The sequence below is a fragment of the Haemorhous mexicanus genome, chromosome 29 (assembly GCF_027477595.1).
Source record: "Haemorhous mexicanus isolate bHaeMex1 chromosome 29, bHaeMex1.pri, whole genome shotgun sequence".
NCBI classification, from domain to species: Eukaryota; Metazoa; Chordata; class Aves; order Passeriformes; family Fringillidae; genus Haemorhous; species Haemorhous mexicanus.
The window spans coordinates 4,237,482-4,257,064 of NC_082369.1; the positions used below are offsets into that span (position 1 = coordinate 4,237,482).

A 19,583-nucleotide genomic window follows, 5' to 3' on the forward strand; every position below is an offset into this window, starting at 1 on the left:
CCGGAGCGGCGGTGACGTCACGCGGCCGGCCGGCCCCCGGTCTCCCTCTCGCGCATGCGCGAGAGCTCGGGAGCCGTCCTTGGACTCGGGCGACGCCGTTTGCGCCTGCGCGGGGCGATTCTCCCGCCAGGCCCCACCCGTTCAGTCCCGCCCGCGCATGCGCACAGCGCGCTTTGTTCCCCCTCCCCTCGGCGCGTCTCGCTCCCCACCATTTTGTGCCGTGATCGCCAGGTTCGCTGCTGAGTTGTTCCGTGTTCTCCTGCGCGTTCGGGCTCGAGGCCAAATATCGAAGGGGCCTTGATGGCGGAGAGTCAATCAGCGGCCGGACTGGGGGATTTCACATCCCTTGGTGGGGCCGCGGCTTTTGGTTCGGAACCTGAAACCCGGCGGCTGAGCGAGCTGCGAGTCATCGACCTGCGGGCTGAGCTCAAGCGGCGTAACCTAGACAGCGGCGGCAACAAGAGCGTCCTCATGGAGCGGCTGAGGAAGGTGAGGCGAAGCGCGGCGGGGGAAGCGGGGGGGGAGCGACGTGCGGCCATCCGGGTTCTTTGTCTGTGGCGCTCTCGGCGCGTGCGCGCTCGGGCCCGGGGCCTGAGGGGAGCGGGACGGCCCTGAGGGGAGCGGGGCTTCGCTGCTGCCTCCGGCCACCTGTGAGGTGTTGTTGGATACCGGCGTGTCCCCTTTGCTGCCGCCGCTGCAGAGCCGCTGCCTTTGAGCTGTTGCACGGCACCGCTCTGTGGTGTGGGCGCCCGTTCCGCCGCCCGCGCTCCATCGCTGCTCCGAGCGCGGCTCGGGTTGCACTGGGTGGAATGTGAGATGGCCTCGGCCTGCCCGTCACTGCCTGACCCCGGCGTCCGCGCGTCCTCTCCCGATTTACTGTCCCGGTCCTCCGGCACACATAGACGTGCCTCTTCCCCGTACCCGTTCTCGTGTTTCTCTGTGCCGTTCGCAGAATGGGTAAGCTGGGAAGGGATCGCAGCGGGTCACCTGCTCCAGCAGGGTTTTGTCCTGGAACCCTTGGTACAGGATTTCGTCCAGACAGTTCCTGAATACGTCCAGTGAGAGAGACTGTACACCATCCCTGGGCAGTCTATTCCAGTGCATGCTTACTTGCACTGTAAATAATTTTGTCCTCCTACTTAGGTGGAACTTTCTGTGCATCATTTTCTGCCCTGATGCTTGGCACCACTACACTTGACCCTGTTCCATCTCTCTGGAATGTGTTCCCACAGACTTCCATGAGGCTAGAACAGCATGATCAGCCTTGGCCCTTTTATGGGTTCTAACAAGCCTGCACATTGAGAAAAAACTTGGGCACCTCTCTCCCAGTTTTATGCTGTCAATGAGTTTATCTGCAGAGCAGGGAGCTTTACTCCCCAGCTGTAGCCTGATTTGCCTATGGGGATGTGTTGCTCCCTATTATTTAGTATTTCTGACAGGTGGTGCAGCTCCCTGGCTGTATGACCTGAGTTAGGGAGAGACACCAATGTTTCTCTCTGAAAAATACAGTTGTGGTTAAACCCTAGCAGGCAGCCAGGCACCCCATAACTTTGTTATCAGCACTGTTCTCAGCAAAAACCCCAACCACAGACCCCTGTCAGCTGCTATGAAGAGAATTAACTGCCCCATCCAAAGCCAGTACAAATGCACAGCAGCAAATCATACAGTGGATATCATCCTGCTGTCTCCAACAGGCCATTGAGGAGGAAGGAGGAGATCCTGATGAAATTCCTGTGGCCTCAGAGCTGACCACAAAGAGAATGCCAAAAAGAACTAGCAAAGGTACAGTGTCTGGACACTTGCAGTTCCATTGTTTGCATGGCATACAAACTTTTTTCCTCCTGTTAAAGTAGTTTGATTTGAAAAAATATTGCTTTTTACCTTGTGGAAAATGGTAAAAACTCTCTTGCATTAATGAGCAATAACAACTTTAAACCTGTGTTTTATTAGGAAGTTTTGGAACTCGAAGATGAAACTGTAAATTGCAGGTGTTTCTGTATTTGTGACCATGAGTAGAATTGTGTCAGGTACAGAGCAGGCAGCTGCAGCCTAAGCTCCATGGAAAGCCTTTATAATTTGTAAACTATAATTATATTTAACTATATGTTGCTTCAAAATATTAAATGTTGTACATGCCATTTTACACATGGCTTACTTGAGTTGCTGATAACTAGATCTTTAAAATTCTTTCTGATGAGAAACAGGTTATTAAGGCTGCTTCTTTTAAGACAGAGTGGCTAAAAATAGAAAAAGAGCTGTTGTCTTTGAATAGCAGTTTGGGGGTGACAGATGTGCATAAATGTGATTTGTATGTCCAGGATCTTGAAAGTGAACACTAATTCTTAAATCCCTTTAATTAAGGGAGGTGTTTTCATAACAATCTTAAGGTGTTACTTTTAAATGGATTACCCTGAGGCTGTTGTGTCTTTTTAGGTATTGAAGTGTTGTGGAATGAGACTGTAGCTTTGGAAAAATACTGTAGCATTAAAAAAAAAAAAAAAAAATGCTGCTGGTAGTTCATGCTCCTGCTGTTTGCTTTTATGGGGTGACAAAGGGATCTCAGTTACATCCATACAGACCCAGGCTTCTGAATCAGCCTCTTCAGGATTACTTGTTGTAACAGATAATTCACCAGAGCTTAAACATAGTACAAAATGTAGTGCTACATCTCACTGCAGTGATACTGTTTTGTAGGAAGAAAGCCAGAAGAAGAAGGTGTGGAAGACAATGGTCTAGAAGAAAACTCCAGAGATGGGCAGGTAGGTGAAGTGATGATTGCAGTTACTAAGACTGTGCATCGAGTAACCTGCAATAAACACACATTTACCCTTTTCTCTCTGTAGGAGGATATTGAAGCCAATCTGGATACCTTGCAGGATATTGACATGATGGATATTAGTGTGTTAGATGAAGCTGAAATAGATAACAGCAGTGCTGTAGACTGTGGAGAAGATTACAGTCCTGACAATATCCTCGATTCTCTGTCCGATAATAAAGATAATGTTGAAGCAGAAATGAAAGAGCTTCCTGATCAGCTAACAGAAAATGAGGTGAGTGAGTAGAGGTCTGTGTAATTTTTCAGAAGATATTTGATGGAGATATGGGCACATGAAGAAGGTATTTCAGTCCAGTAGAATACAGGACATGAATGTGATCTGGTTTCTATTCCCCATTCACAGCTCTCGTGTCCTACTCTTATAAATGGTAAATATTCTTGAGGCTTGAAATGACCTCAGTAGGCAAGTCACCATCTTCCCTACCTTGCAGCATCATCTTTGCTTGCTGTGAAAGGAGCCTGGAATTGAAAATGCTTATTAGTTTCTGTATTCCCTCTTCCTGTCTGTACATTATGTGTGTTAAAGTGTATATGTGCATACACCCAGACATCCAGGTATTTATATATATGGGGAGAGAGAAAAATAAATTTTTAACTCAGCTAATTTGGATATCTTTTCTGCAGAAATAATGCTCTAGTTTAAGGAAGCTGTATTGTTCTGTTTTCTCATAGAGATTGATAAAAGAACTTCCCTGTTCTGACATTGTCAGGCTTTTAACTTGGTTTTAAGAGCAGCCTGCGATGTCATTTGCAGACAGCATAGGGTTATCTATGTGTCACTTTCACTCCCCAAATATTATCCTTCTTGGATCCTTATGGGTTTGTTTTAGTTTATTTTACATTGTTCACTCATTGAACACATCATGTTCTTTCTTTGGCGTCTGCATATCTGCTTCAACTTCTTATCATTTACCTTCTGTCACCTGAAAAGGGAGATTTTCTCCAAGCCTTTGTGTTTGATTGGTCTGTCAGTGCCAGGGGAAAGCCAGGACCCTTGGGCCCACAGAGTGCCAGCATCCTGTTCTGGACACCCTTCACTGGCTGTCCCCTGGACCAGAGAGTGGTTCCAGTGCCCTGGGAAGGGTCACACAATCAGAGACCCCTGTCCAGGTCTCCTCAGCTGGGTGTGTTACTCACTGCAGGCACTGGTGGTGCCCTTGAAGGACTCACACTGACCCCTTTATGGAATAACAGCATTAATATAATAGACAATTAGAGCAGGTTAAGGTTCCAGGATTGCTGGTGGTAGTGTCTGTCTGCAAAGCATCCCCACCATATTAAACCAGCTTTAATTCCTAACAGAAGCTGGCTGGAGTTGATCATTCATCACACTTACAGTACAATTCTTACCCACCAGACATCCCTAAAGGGGAGAAGACAGGTTCAGACTGTTGCAGTGGAGCCTTCCCTAACTTCTCCCCACTTTTAACTTATTTTTATACTATTCTTACATTTAGGTGGAGCCTGTGTGACTCTGGTTTTGCATCCTGTTCAGTGGGGGTGGTCATGCCTTGGAGGTGGGTGACATCAGTGTGACATCTGAGGTGACCCTTGGCACAGAGATGTGCATTCTGCTGGGTCAGCAACAACAAATCTTCTGTCTTTTCCTTGGGCTGACAGCTGCTCTGTGGCTTACCAGCTGCAATTTACCACTGAGTCCCCCCTCTTGCAGGGATTTCAAGAGAGCCTGGCTGTGGTGTCTGCACCCCAACAGACCAAGCAAACACAAAGGCTTGGAGAGAATCTCCCCTTTCATGGGACTGAACACAGAGTCATGGCAACAGCATCCCCTTTGCCTGAAAGGCAATTTTGTGATATTATCTAAATTAACTTAATGTATTGGATGAGTTTTGATTGCATCTTACCCTCAGCTCTTTAAAGAAAAAAGATTTTTGGGGTATGTTTTCAATTTGGAAAAGTGTAAACCTAAGTCATCTTCATTTCTAATTTGTTTTTTTCATTTAGAAACTAAAGTTAAAAAGTGGGAAAGTGAAAAAACATGTTCAGTAACCACAGAAATGTGAGATAAGACTCTAAGAATAATTTTGAAATAGACAATGTCCTGTTGAAATTAAAATGAAAAGTAATTGGAGAAAGATATTTAAATATCAGGTATGTTTACATATTGCTCCTCATTTTTGGGTCACACTCTGAAGTATCAATTGAGATTTAAATATTTCTGGCTTTCTTGAAAGAGAAGATTAGGTACAAGTGTATTCTCCCTAAGCTGCTTTTGGTAAGAAATACTTTCATTCCTTTCTTACTCTTTTAGGAAGATTATGATGAAATTGAAAACAATTTAGAAGCCTCCTCTTCAGATTTAATTGAAATGAAGGTAAACTAAAAATGTAGTTGTATGTTTTATTATTAATATTTACTGAGTTCTCATACTGCAAAAAAGAAAATGTGACCATAACATGAAATTGTAACAAAATCCCTTGCTGAGCACAGTGTGTGAATTGAGGGTGCCCTGTGGTTTTTCCCTACTTTTCAGTCAGCTCTCAAGATTTCCTTCACTTTATGGCAGATCAAAAGGGTCTTGTACTGCTGATTTCTTCTCTCTCCCATGACTATATGAAGTAGTAGCAGGGTTTGTTTTTTACTCTGTAGTTGGTGTGGTGGTACACAGAGATACTTATTGGTTTCTTTATAATTCAGATTTATTTGGGAGAATGCAGTTGTGGCTGATACTTTGATTTGGCTTAATGTGCCAGAAAAGGTACTTCTGTAAAATACTCATTTCCAGCAGATGTTGAAAAAAAGAGCTAAATTTAATAGATGAATTTGTTTAGTTTTCAATTTTAGGATTGAGTAGGGAGTTGTTATTATTCTGTATTAGAAAATGCATTTTATAAAATCCTCATTCTGTGGTCTTTTTTTCCTAAACAGAAAATGGAGAAGCTACACTTGGAGCCAGGTACTGTTAAAGAAAAACATATTCCTGTCTTTTCAACTAATACTTTTTAAACCATTAACTATTAAAAAACCCAAGCAAACAAACATAATTTGCATTATTTTTATAATGGACAATCCAGATCATGCAGGGTCATAGAGATTGGAAACCCAATCATATCCCCAGATCTGTGAAGTGATGCTTGAAATACTTCCAGTGAAATGAAATGGTTTAAAAACCTGTTAAACTACATAAGTGGATTTAGAGAAGTTTAATCACAGTTATAAAAGCTATATATTCTACTTGTAAACAGATCTTGTGATATTGCACACACCTTAACTCTGTTACTATGTAGAGAGCAGTGAAAGCAGTAAAAAGATATTGTAGGGCATTAAAATGTAAAGATTAGTTACTGGATACAGAAGAAAGAAGAGAGTTTCTTCATGGAAATTTCATACAGATACTTTTCCCTTTCTGGACTGCAAACACACTCATGCACCATCAGAAGATGCCCAGTTCTCATGTTGGACTGTCTCTGCTAAAAGAATTTCACAGAAATTTAAAAATTGAACTCTCAGTGCCTTGATACGTTCAGTTAAGCATCTCGGACTCTGGAAGCTAACTAGAGAAGAAACAGAGCTGAACGATTTGCTGAAGAATATGAAGGCTGAGCCCGAAGTTTTTTGTTAAATCTGTGGGGGCATTTTTCTTGGCTGTTGAGGTGCTAGGGCTGATTTGGCAGGGTGTGAGAGAGCAGTTAGCGTGGTAGCTGTAACACTGTGTACACTAGGGTTTTCCAATCTCTGTGTAGCTTAGCAGTTCTCTTGGTGTTAGTGTGGCAGCCATGCCAGTTCCACATTTGTGATTGCTGTATTTCCCTGGTGATTAAATCTTGTGCCATTCTATTCCTGTTAAATCCGTAGAAAATGAGAAAATACTCGACATTTTGGGGGAAACTTGTAAATCTGAGCTACTTAACGAAGAACCTCCCGAAGCGGAGCGGCCGCGTGCGCAGGAAGCCAGTAACGCGGGGCCAGGCAAGAGGCTGGCTGAGGAAGAGGACGCTCTCGCTGCCGCTCAGCTGGAGGAAGATGCTTTAGCTTTGGACAGCAAATCGGCCCAAGCTTTGGCAAGGAAGGAAGCAAAGCGTTTAGTGGTAGCGAAAGGGGAGACAAGTGAACAGAGCCCCGAGGAAGAGGCCCCGGACTCTGAAGGTGTAGTGGTAGAGACCCTAAGCGATCAGAGTAGCAAACGCTCCCAAGGCCTGGAAGCCTCTAGTGGGGAGACAGCGGAGAAAGGCGCAGGTGCCGAAGCCAGAGATAGCAAAGAAGATGGCAAGAGAGCAGAAGACAAAGCTAATTCAGAGGAATCTTCCCCTGCCACTAAAGAGTCCTCAGCCAGTGAGGGCGGTGATCAGAAAAAGAGGTTTGTTTTTTCTCCGTTCTAGACCAGATGCTATCTTTTATCATTGGTCCTTAAGTGATGCGAATAAGCTGTTTCCTTCAATTGGCCTCCGAGACTGATGAAATTGTAGCCTATTCCTAAAGGTCTCTTTTATTTCTCCATGTGCAGATATTTTTATTTTTTTTAAACGCAGTAGGTTTGATTTCTTTCCTTCATCAACCTTCAAAGGTTGTTTTCCCAAATTACTCTTATTTGTAATCATCTTCTTAATGTAAGTCTGTTTAAGAATCTGACTTCGTTATTTCTTGTCAGATTTCTTAAATCCAGTATACAAAGGTGTGTTTTCGTTTGCAACATATTTTCTGGTAGGTATTTAATTTTAGCTTTTTTCATAGTTTATATTTAGTCACTTTTCTTTCTGACTTGAATAATGTGGTGTTTTGTCTTTAGCCCTGTTGAGGAGGACAGAGATACAAAGATAATCTCAAAAGATGAGAAAGGTATGTTTGTTTTTAGATGTAAACTTCAATGATTGCTTGGATGGCTGTTTGTCTTGGATGGATTATTTCAGTAGAAATTGATCACAATGCAGTTGTTAATTAGCATAAATACACCTCTTTCTGCATTTTCTTAATAATGTCTAAATTAGTATTTTCCTGTAATGCATTTTTTTTAGGACATTTGCTTTGCACTGTTGTGTTTGTATCTTGATTTTTAAAGGTCAATGTTATTACATGGCAATTATGGGTTTTGGCACTGGAGATGCCCACTAACAGCTGTTAGCAGCCTTCTTCAATTGTTTGCTCTACTATACACTTGAAATTCTCCTTCCCATTTTCTGCTTTGCTGAAGTAATTTGGCGTCCAGTGTTCACAAACTTAAATGCCACAAATATTACAGCTTAATGTTGTCTTGAAATTATATTGATTTTATTAAATTTCTGTCCACACAGATCCTATGTGTGGTGCAAATGTGCATCATAAACAAGAATAATATATTTTGATCAGTGTCAGATACCTTCATAATTCTTGCTTTTAATGCACCAGGCAGCTGAGTCTTTGCAGCTCTGTTCTCTTAGATGCTGCTGGCAGGTTCTTCAGCACTTTAAAGTTAGGAAGTTCCAGCAATTCCTATAAAAATCAAGAAACTCATTATGAGATCTGACTGCCAACTGGACAGGAGGAATTGGATTGGTTTTAATTGGGTTTTACAACCCAGACTCACCTTCCTGTCAGCTGCTTTTTCCAAGACCTTGGGTTATGTAACCTGTTTGCACAAGCTGCTGGCCCTCCCTTGTTAGGGTCAATTTACCTCTTGCTTCCAGTCTGTAATCTTGAGTTCTCTTATTTCAGAATATTTGAAGGAGTTTTCTGTTCATGCTGTCCTTTACCTAAGAACTTGAATGTAATATTTTTGTGGACTGAGAACACCCTTCCTTGAGTTTGCTTTCAGAGCTGCCTTCAGGACTTTGGGTGTCTGAAACCACCTTGCTCCTGCATCCCTCTCTCCAGTGGATGTGCTGTGTTCCACATTTGTTTTATTCATGTTCTGGCTTTGTGAACAGCAGTGGTGAGAGGGAGCTGCTTGACTGTGTAACATTCTCTGCATGCAGAGCAAAGTGACTGAGCCAGAAGGAGCCTAAAATAGTATGTACAAGTCAGGTCTGACTCATACATTGCTATTTGCCCACTTGTATGAAAGGGTTTTATTTAGGATGAAGAGTTTTCCATATTCCATGCAGTAATTCTGAAAACTGTGTCAACAAAAGTGCAGAAAAATAAATTTACGAGCTCACCCTGGTGGGTTTGGCTGTCAATGGATGCACATCTGAAAGATTTCTCCAGTCTTGGAGGTTGGCTCCCAATACCTGCATTGTTCTTGGTTCCAAGTTAAATATTTTCAAGTCCCAGTATTTCTTTGTCTTAAAAGTACAGAACCATTGCAGGAGCACTTTTTAAAATCTTGGGAGGGCAAAACCTGACATTAAGACTGATCAATCCTTAATCAAAAAGAACATTAATATAGTTTTAAAAATCTTAGAAAACCTCATTGGTAAAATAGCAGAAAAGAGAAAAATGAGCACTTTCTTCTTTCTCCAGGATTCTGGTGCCAGAGTAACTACAGACAGTAATTTTTAAATTGTAGAAATATATGGAGTAAAAGCATCAAAGCCTTTTGCTCAGCTTTTTAAAACCAGGACAATGCATCTCCCATGTGTTTGTGTGCATGACATACCTTTGTCCATGCCCTTCTGAGATAAATAATGGCACAAGTGTGCTTATCCCAAAAGCTCCCACCTCTTTATGGGTGTTTTTGTAAGAGATTGATACAAATCACTGCATCCCTCTCTAGGAAACTTGTTTAAATATTAATTTAATTAATAAATCTAATTTAATATTAATTGTGTTCTCAGTTACTTATGCTAGTGACTGAAATTATCAAGATATAGAAGATGGAAAGGCACCCAAATAAAATAGCATTTTGGAAAGGTTCTGGGAAAAATGACTTCTGTAAAACTCCATATATCACCAAAAAACCCCAAACCAGAAGTATGGCAGCAGAGAGCTGGAGTGAAACCCATTCAGGGAGGCCTTGGAGCTGCCCAGGCTGACAGAAGGACAGGACAGACATTTCAAAGGAGACTGGAAACAGAATCCTTGTGTGAGTGCTTCATGCAAACACTGAACCTTGGGCATCAGTTCACTCTTTAATCACTTGATGGTGGGTGTTCAGACTTGGCAAGTTCATTAGCAATTATTAAATCACCTTTGGAGCTGAATGCAGAATTGGCCAGGGCTGTTCTGGAATTCTTGCCTGGTTTAAGCAGGCCAGGTCTAATTTCCTGACTTCCTAGGCCAGGTCTTTCCTAACTCCTGCAGCTGAGGTCAGACTCTGAATCCCAACTGTGGAATCTGTGTGGGCAGAAAGAGAAATTTCCTTGGTTTCTTGGTGGTGAATGGCTTCCTTGAGAGGAATTCTGCATCCCAACAGCATTCCCTTGGAGTTAAGATAAAAATGAGATAAGATCAAAATTAGTTAATATAAAAGGACATGAGCACGTGTGGGTGCAGGCACAGATCCCACAACTCTTCTGTAAGTTACTGGGATCTATCCTGGCCCATTTTGAAGGGCCTTAGTTAATTCAGAGGTGCCTTAATCCAGTTGCTATCTTGAAGAATGATATGAAAGATTTCTATATCAAAACTCATATTTCCACCCAGATTTTTGGATTTGTACTGCTCCTTACCTTCAGCAAAGCAAATCATGGCAGGAGAATATCACACAATGCATTTCACTTCCTCTGTGATTTAAAAAAAATCAAAAATTTGTGCTCATGCTCTGTTTTAATTCACGTTAGAATTCAAGTAATTAATCCCAATAATTAGGGTTTGGGGTATGTTTTGGTTTTGTCTGTTTGTTTTCCCAACTAGGTCGCAGTGCTAGCAGTTCTGGTAGAAACTTTTGGGTGAGTGGATTGGCTTCCACCACCAGAGCTACAGATCTGAAGAATCTGTTTAGCAAATATGGGAAGGTAAGGGGTTATTTTTGTTGGTTTGTTTTTGTTTTGGTGTTTGGTTTGTTTGAAACTGTAAATAAGACTTTTTAAACTCTCATCACAAAGTACCCATGAAAGGAGTCCAATTACCAAAAATACTGTGGGATGTCCAGGCAAAGTACACACTGAATGACTGGAGGTTTTTATTCTGTTGCTCAGAATATATAAAAATAAATATGGAATTCCGTTTGTGGTCCTTTATTTGAAATAGTCATTAACTGTATACACACACTTCTGTGCTGCAGTATGGTATTTTCACCTGCTAAAAATTCACAGGCAACTGTGAATTAAATGCTTATTAACTATTTCCTTAGGACTGAGTAAAATATGCAGTAAATGTTGAGACAGAATTACTGGAGAATATTTTAGGAATTGCCTTAGTAACTTAAATTTTAATTTATCAAGAGTTGGCAGTTCCTTTGAAAAACACTTGTTTGGGTAGTCAGAGGTATGGGGAGGTGTTTGGTTTTGCAGTTGCTGTTAAGGACAGACAAAATGTCAGCTCTCTCTGTCAGCTGGAAAATTGAAAGAGTTCAATGAAAGGCTGATACCAGAGCCATCAGTAAGGATTTTTGTCACACCTCTGAAGCCTGTTTACAGATTACTGCCAGCAGATTGTAATAAAAGCAAATTGTATGTGCTGACAATCAGCCATTGGATGTTTTACTGATGAAAATGCTCTGGAACTTAAATATGACTTTACAAATAGGTACAAAAATTGATTTATTGTAGCACAGCTTGGAGTTTGAAAGTCATGGGACTAGCAGAACCTTTTTAATGCTCCTTGTAATGCAGCGTTTACATTGATGTGCTTAGAATTCCATCTGGTAACCTAAAATGTTGGTCATGGAGATGTGCCACAAAACTTTAAATGTAATTAAAAGCTAAACAACAGCCAACCTAGCATTTGGCTCTAGATAGATGCCATGGTACTACTGAGTCATTTAAATAAAATATTGTTATTTTCTTCAGGGTGTTAACAGAGGCAGAGCTTCCTGGAAGTAGATGTACTTGTGCAGTAAAGCAAATGCTCAGAAGTAGGTTCTTTATTCAGCTGTACTTTGAAACATCTCTCCTGAAATATGATTGATTTCTGTATTACAAAGTGAGCTGTACTGAAAATCTGAGCATATATAAACACCATTTGTGTGACCTTTTCAAGCTCTAGTTTTTGGGGAAACTTCCTGATTCTTAAGGATTGCAGATAACATTGTTGATCTGCCTCAGCAGTAAGATATAAACATTTTTTGGAGGGAAGGTGGCACTTAGCAGCTGAGCATTAATGTGGAAATCTGCTTAAAAAATTGTATTGGTATTTGCTATTTTATACTAAAGCAAAGTGATGTTACTGATGTAAAGTTAGATGCCTTTTAAATAAATTTTATTGTCACCTGGGGGGTCTTTCTCTGGAGAAGAATTCAATCTTTAGCTCCCACCTCTTGGTCCAGCTTTTGTAGCATTCCACTGGTAACAGAAGCATGGTTGGCTCCAAGCAGTGCACCTTTTGTACTTGTAATCTCTCAAAACCAGAACTTTCCTGCCTGGTAGTGGCCAGGAATTAAAAAGAGCAGAAGTGGAGCTTGCAGTTGGTGCTGTTAAACCTTGGGGACTTGTCCCAGGGAGAGTAATTCCAGTTTTTTTTGGGAAGGTGGTGGGGGCCAAGGTGGTGACCAACGCTCGCAGCCCTGGCGCTCGCTGCTACGGCTTTGTCACCATGTCCACGGCCGAGGAGGCCACCAAGTGCATCACCCACCTGCACAAGACAGAGCTGCATGGCAAGATCATTTCTGTGGAAAAAGTGAGTACTGGGCCTCAGAGATGCTGAGTTGCCACCAGATTGTGCAAATGATCGAGGCCACATTCTCAGCTGATGATGTGCAAAATAAATTTCAGGCAAAAAATGAACCCGCTGGGAAGAAGACAAGTGAAAAAAAAGAGAGTGAAGCAAAGAGAGAAACAGTCAGTGAAAGGTACTGTGTTAAAAGTTCTCCTACCAAAGGTGTTTTGCTGTGCTTCAGTCTGTGTTGATGTCAGGGAAAAGTAAAGTTGCACTAAGAATTTCTGTGGCAAACATTCAGAAAAGAGGAGTACATGGATTTTTTTTTTTCAGCTTTTACTACAAGATAGACTTCAGTGGATGTGCAGTGCCTAAATTAAATGTTTCTATTTGGCATTGGAAGGTTGCTTTTTCGAGCACACCTTTTAATTTGGCCATATTTGAGGTTTAGTGATGATGGTGGGGCTTTCATGTCTTAAATCTGTAGGAAAGACCATATGAGGATTTTGATCTGTGTCACTGTTTCCTCATTACCTCGTGTCTCATTGGAATAGGGTTTCCTCCAGGTCCTAAACAGTTAAAACAGAGTTGTCCAAGATCTGTTCCCAGATCATGTTCTTGAGCACTGTGCTCTTCCTCTCTAGCATTGCTGAAAGTAGCTGAAAGAGGCACTAAGAGAGTGAATTAAACACTGAGAACTTTGCCTTCTTGAATTATCTTCTTGAGGCATAACTTCTGTTACATGCTACTTGCTGGGAATTTTTTGCTGTTATTTCACCCAGTTGCCTGACAAAAATGGTTCATTGGCATGTTGTGTAAGAAACTCTGTGGGCACTAAGCACGTGGTGGTGTGAATTTGTCCTCATGCTTCCAGTTGAGATCCTGAATCCTGGCCAACTTTGATGACTACTGCACAGCATGGTCTGAATATCTTGTTTTATGGTGCAGGAAGTTATGGAAGGAAATGTTTGGAAATCTAATGATTGTTATCACATCAGAGTTCTACTTTGTTACTGGCATCTCCCTTGAATTTTTTTTTCCTCTTAGTCTGTATTAGTCTAATCTGTATCAATATCTATCCACAGACCTGGTGGTGCTAAAAGGGATGAGAAATCTGACCAAAAAGATGATCCTAAAAAGACAGAAGATAAAGATGAAAAGGAAAAAAAAGATAAAGATGACCAGAAGTCTGGTTCATCAGATCAGTCTAAAACTATTAAATCAGGTAATTGCGTTGGGTTTTTTTTATACAAATATGTTGATGCAGGAATATTTAATTGTAGGTAGTTCTTTCCAAAGATTCTAGGATTGTTTCAGATTCTTAGTTGGAAATCCAGAATGAATAAGGGGAAGGGGAGATGTTTGACATTGTGCATTCCTTAAAAGAAGTGCCTGGATTAGATGGAGTGAAATAATTGATTTTGAAGAGAGGGTTAAATGCCAATTTTCACATTTTAAAGAGAATGGTGTAGGTCATATAATTTGTTTCTTTCCATTTCTGATTTATTTAGGAAGTAAAGGAACAGAGAGAACAGTAGTCATGGATAAATCCAAAGGAGAACCTGTTATTAGTGTGAAAACATCCACTACATCAAAGGACAGAGTAAGTGATGCTTCTTCATGGGAAACATTTTCCTTAGAAACAGGAAAGTATAACCCACACTTGTCTTGCCAGATTGTCCAATTAGAGTTTCTATAATGTGGTTTTAATTAGTAAAATACCTCTCATTTGGCTGATACAGCACTCAAATCCTGCCAAACAATCGGGGCAAGGTATCACTGTGTTAATATATGGTGTGTGTAGTGGTAAAAAAGAACAGCTTTTGGAAAAAAGCAGGGACCAAGCTTTGAGATGTGATCTGTACAAATGGAAACAGAGCTCAGAGCATTGTTTGTGGTGGTTGTCCTTTAATACATTAAAGTTTCTCTTTTAAATACAGAGTGTTAAGAGCCAGGACCGCAAATCAGAGAGCAGAGAGAGACAAGGGATTGTCCCCTTTGACAAAATCAAAGCACAGAGGAAAATGAGGGAGGCAGAGCAGCGCCGGTAAGAGCAGCACTGACATGGTTTGGGGTTTTTTCCCTAAAATAGATACAATTTTCATTTCTAATTAAAACAGAGAGAGAAAAAGGCCTTCAGTTTCTTTTCCCCACTTGTAATTTTGTTGTATTTTTATGGGTATGTATTGAACTTAATTTAGGTATTATTTTTGATGGGGATTTTTTTTGTTTTGTTTTCATATAGGTTAATGGCTTAATAGGTTTCATAATGTTTAAAGGTGATAGTTTCCATCCTTCAAATTCCTTGCTAGAACTGTAACCTGGATTCCATATTCTCCACACATTACAAAACTTCTATTTCTCACCTAAAAGTAGTCAGATTAAACAGGAGGAAAATATTTTTGTTATTTTTATTGAGGAGGAAAAAGTTTCTCCCTCCAAGTTAAATTCCTGAGCTTTAACTCAGGAATCATTATCCACCATACTGTCCTGCCTTTCTTCACAAAAATGAAATATTCTTCACAGATACTTTATTTCAATGTAAGAAATGAACTGTGGGCATTTGGATTCAGATTCTCCTGACCTTATAGCAGTATCTGTGGGCATTTGGATTCACATTTTTCTGACCATATAGAAGTACTTGTGGGCATTTGGATTTAAACTCTCCTGATCATATAGAAATATTTGTGATCATTTGGATTCAGATTCTCCTGACCATACAGAAGTATTTCTCTCTGGGAATGGGTTTTATGGGAGTCATTTGATCAGTCTCTAAATAAATTTGTGTACACTGAGTGTCTTCTCTCCACACGAGTTAATTTCAAGGGGATGATGCAAGTTTGCAGCCACTGTGGTTTTAATTTTTACCACTCTTTTGACTTCCTTCCTTTGTTGAAGCATTGCCTGTGTCACTTCTGTCTCTGCTCAAACAGCACCCGCGAGCGCCGGGAGCGGCAGCAGCACCTCCAGACCATCCGCGAGCGGGAGGAGAGGGAGAGGCTGGAGATCGCTCGGGAGAGGCTGGAAATCGAAAGGCAGCGCCTGGAACGGGAACGGATGGAGAGGGAGAGGCTGGAGAGGGAAAGGATGCACATCGAGCACGAGAGGAGGAGGGAGCAGGACCGGATCCAGCGCGAGAGGGAGGAGCTGCGGCGCCAGCACGAGCAGCTGCGCTACGAGCAGGAGCGGCGATCTGCCATGAGGAGACCCTATGACATAGACGGCAGGTAAGGCCACCAAACCCTGATGGTGCCAGTGGGAAGTGTCACTGCCAGGTTCTGTCTCATCTGCCTGGACTGGAAGAAGCCATCCATGTGCTCTCAGCAGTTATTGGTTGCACTGAGATGGTCGTGTTTAATAGCCCAGGTTTTTCAACGCCCTTTTGAACTTAATTTCCCTTCTTTTGGTTTGGAAGGAGGAACAGTATCAAAAGGTATTTATTGAATATAAAAGCGACCCCTGTGGCTGGGGAAATGACACATCTGACTCCACTGATATCAGAAGGCTAATTAATTACTTTATGATACTATATTATTCTATACTATATCACACTTCATCTAAACTGAATTTGCACAAGCACTCAACTCCACTCAACTGAACAGAATCTTGTGACTGTCAGCCCACAGTCCTGACACACACACATGGATTCAATTGGTCAATGAATCAAAACACACTAGAATCCAATTACCAATTCCCTTCAGGTAAACAATCTTCCACAGTACATTCCACTTGTGCACAAGAGGAGCAGCAGTTGAGATAAGAATTGTTTTTTTTTTTTTCTCTGAGGTTCCTTGCTGCAATTCCCAGAAAATATCCTCGGGAAGTTGTGCCTTGCTCTTCTCTGTGAAGAGAAATGCGATCACAGGCATTTATCATTTATTATCTGGGCTGAAATGAGACTGTTCTTTCTTTCAGGAGGGATGATCCATACTGGCCAGAGGCAAAACGAATGGCCATGAATGACAGGTACCACTCAGACTTCAGTCGCCAGGATCGCTTCCATGACTTCGATCACAGGGACCGTGGGCGTTACCAGGAGCATTCAATAGACAGGTTGGTGTCTCACCTCCACTGCTGCCTGAGAACAAAATACAAAATATGTACTTATGTCACATTTTGCTCCTCTACTGTGTGCTTAGTTTGCATTTTATTTTTCAAGTGTTGCTTAGTGGCTGTGGACTTTCTCTTCCAAAACCATGAAAAGCCATGAGTTAAAGCATCTGGCAGGCTTGGTCAGAGTGTTTTTCCAATGCTGTTTTACATATTCGTAGGATTCTAAAAAGTAATATTGTAGGCACCTAGAATTTTAACAAGAATGTTTTGGTTTATACCTTAGGACTAACTCTGTTTCTCAGGAATCCAAAATGTGGCACGTTTTCCATATGTTCCAGCTGTTTGTGCCTTTTGTGGATAATATGGCACAGTGTGAGAGCAGGATTTTTCATCTGTGTTGTTAAATCAATGGATTTTTATAGACTGCTGTCTGTTTTACTATCACAGTCTGATTCTAATTGTCTGTTTCTAGGAGAGATGGATCCAGAACAATTATGGGAGATCGGGATGGACAAGTGAGTTGCTTTATAGAGCTACAGAAATATCTTTACATCTTATAACCTGGTTTTCTATAGTGTGTGTGTGTCAGATTACTTTTCAGTAGTTGAGAATTACATTATATCTACTAAAATATGTTGGATAAGATTAAATTAAATTCGAAGACTTACTATAAAAGATGTAGTTGTTCTGATAGAAATCATAGCAAGCGAGTTGTGTCAAAATACACTATTCCAAAAGATTGCATGGAGGAGGCAAAGGTACAAAGTACAAATTCACTCTCTGAGGTTACATGGTAATAACAGCTGAACTGTAGAGGTGTTAGTGATTGAGGGCAGAATCCTCAGTGGCCTTTACTGTGAGGTTTGGAGGGACCTGGATAGGTTGGAGAGTTGGGCTGATGGGAATAGCCTGAAGGTCAAGAGCAGGAAATGCAAAGTCCTGGGCTGATCTTCCCTATGTGCATTAATAACTGATTGGAGGGAGGATGTGGATAAGATGTAACAAGGTAGGTGCCACTCAGTGGTGCCCACTGAAAAGACAAGAGTCAGTGAGCACAAACTGGAACACAGTTCCATCTGAAGAGGATTCAAATCCCCTTTAACTGGGAACACTGGAACAGGTTGCATGGAGAACCTGTGAAGTCTCTAGCTGGGAAAGCCTGGAGCTGGCTGACCCTGAGCAGATGTCAGGAGGTCCCTTCCCTCCCAGGTGATTGTGAGATGGAGCAGTTCCAGCTGTGAGCAGGTGTGTAAGAGCTCTGTCCCTTCCAGCACTACCCAGACGAGCGCCACGGAGGCCCCGACCGGCACTCGCGGGACTCGCGGGAGAGCTGGGGAAGCTACGGCTCCGACAGGAGGATGAGTGAGAGCAGAGGGATCCCCCCACAGTCACGGTTAGTGCTGGAAACACCTCTTCAAAACACCTCTTCTCCTGCACCTAAGGAGTGTTTCCACATATCAAAGTTTTTGGAAGATGGGGTTTTTTTTTCCAGCTTTCACCAAAGGTGTATTGGATGGACTGCAGATGACCAAAACATGCACTCACCTGATCTTTTTAATAACTTCACATCTTAAAGTCATATTGCTTTCCATTAATTTTAACTAACATTCCTACCAAAGCTTGCTATTTTCAGGATAGTGGTTCTCCCCCAGTATCTTATTTATTTGTCATCTTAGTTGGTTTGAGCAGAAAAATTCTTCTGAGATTTTACTTAGAGCAATATAAATAAAAGATTTTGATAAATATCAATATAAATATAAGATTCACATGAGCCTTGGTAAGACATTTGAGTAAGTTTGACTTAGATTCAAACATAAAAACTATTCCATGTGCTCTGGCTTGTGTGAGAAGATGGGAATTCCCTGTCTTGACAGGGATGGACGTGACTGGGGAGATCACAGTCGGAAGTTTGAAGGGCACCAAGATCGTTCCTGGCAGAGCAGCGTGGATGGAGGGATGATAGGACGGGATCATGAGAGATGGCAAGGTATGGCTCTTGCACAGCTCCTTAGCTGTGCTGCATGAAGAAGAAAATGCAGAGATTATCCTTGAAGTGAAACTCCTGCTGTGGGTATAAACACTTGAACTTTTTTAGGTGGCGGTAGAGGCAGACCTGGCCATGTGATGCATCGTGGAGGCATGTCAGGGTAAGAACTTTAAAAGGAGTGAAGTGTTTGTTTTCCTCTTAAGGGACATTTCTTCTATTTAAATTAGCAAAAGAAATATTTTATGGGAGTATCAGTTATCTAGTTTGTTACTTAACTATCAAGGAGTAGTTAAATATTCCCATGGTTTTTATGTAATGCATTTTATGGAAGAGTGAAAACAAACAGAACACCCATTCCAGCACTGAGTGTACCAGCATGAGAGAATACTAAAATGTCTGAATCCCTTTGCAGGCGTGGCAGTTTCATGCAGGGTGGCAATCAGAGTCAGATCATGCACGGAGGAGGAATGCAAGGAGAAGGATTTGCTGGCCAGGAAAGGGCAAACAGACCGAACGATCCTCGTTTCAACCGTCGCTACTGATTGTGTTTGGTTTTTAATGCAAGGTGGCAAGAGAAACAAATCTGTTACCCAGGGTTACCATTAATTGTAACTTATGGGCTACTGTAAGTGTAATTTTTTTTAAGCTGCTGCCATATTATGTCACTCAATCCAATGTGAACTCATTTGTTTTGTAAGGTGTTGTTCATATCCCATTTAAAAATGTTTGTTAATGAAGCATTCCATTTTCCATAAATAAATGCCAGTTTACAGTTACTTGCTTTGTTTCAGCAGTCCCTGTCAAACAGATTTCTTCAGCTGTGTGTTAAACCATAACTTTGTTTCAAGATGAAGTGTCAAAATGCCTTACAGGTGTCCCTTTGCACTCCCAGAAATAGTGAAATGTGTTTTCCCTCACAGCTGTCAGTTACCAACCCATGTAACCATGGCCCATGTGCCACATGAGAGAACGTTTGTGGATCCCAGCTGCCAAAGTTTGAATGCCCTGCCTCTGCAAAATTGCCACAGGAGCTTGTAGGGCAAGTGGTGAAGAATTCTTTTCATCTGGTGTCATGTG

The 19,583-nt window shown here is 41.7% G+C and overlaps 1 protein-coding gene across 2 annotated transcripts; it reads left to right on the forward strand.

Moving 5' to 3' along the window:
* Positions 1-159: 159 nt before the first annotated feature.
* On the forward strand, positions 160-19,282 carry LOC132339611 (scaffold attachment factor B1-like). Of its 2 annotated transcripts, XM_059869952.1 has the most exons (21): positions 160-489; positions 1,695-1,782; positions 2,695-2,759; positions 2,844-3,050; positions 5,109-5,171; positions 5,726-5,753; positions 6,653-7,154; positions 7,584-7,633; positions 10,565-10,665; positions 12,338-12,487; positions 12,583-12,659; positions 13,552-13,691; positions 13,978-14,069; positions 14,407-14,513; positions 15,400-15,693; positions 16,382-16,519; positions 16,992-17,034; positions 17,791-17,912; positions 18,394-18,506; positions 18,615-18,666; positions 18,919-19,282. In XM_059869952.1, exons 1-21 carry the CDS (start codon positions 301-303, stop codon positions 19,046-19,048), a joined length of 2,751 nt encoding a protein of 916 aa, XP_059725935.1. In that variant the 5' UTR covers positions 160-300; the 3' UTR covers positions 19,049-19,282. The 2 variants fall into 2 exon arrangements, with proteins under 2 accessions (XP_059725935.1, XP_059725936.1); XM_059869953.1 differs by lacking the exon at positions 5,109-5,171.
* The last annotated feature ends 301 nt before the right edge of the window (positions 19,283-19,583 follow it).

Bases quoted from the DNA above. Each gene is read 5' to 3' on its own strand.
- LOC132339611 (XM_059869952.1), top strand. From the start codon at position 301: ATGGCGGAGAGTCAATCAGCGGCCGGACTGGGGGATTTCACATCCCTT. The intron at 3,051-5,108 runs GTGAGTGAGTAG...TTACTCTTTTAG, and splicing joins ATCAGCTAACAGAAAATGAG to GAAGATTATGATGAAATTGA. The intron at 14,514-15,399 runs GTAAGAGCAGCA...CTGCTCAAACAG, and splicing joins AGGGAGGCAGAGCAGCGCCG to CACCCGCGAGCGCCGGGAGC.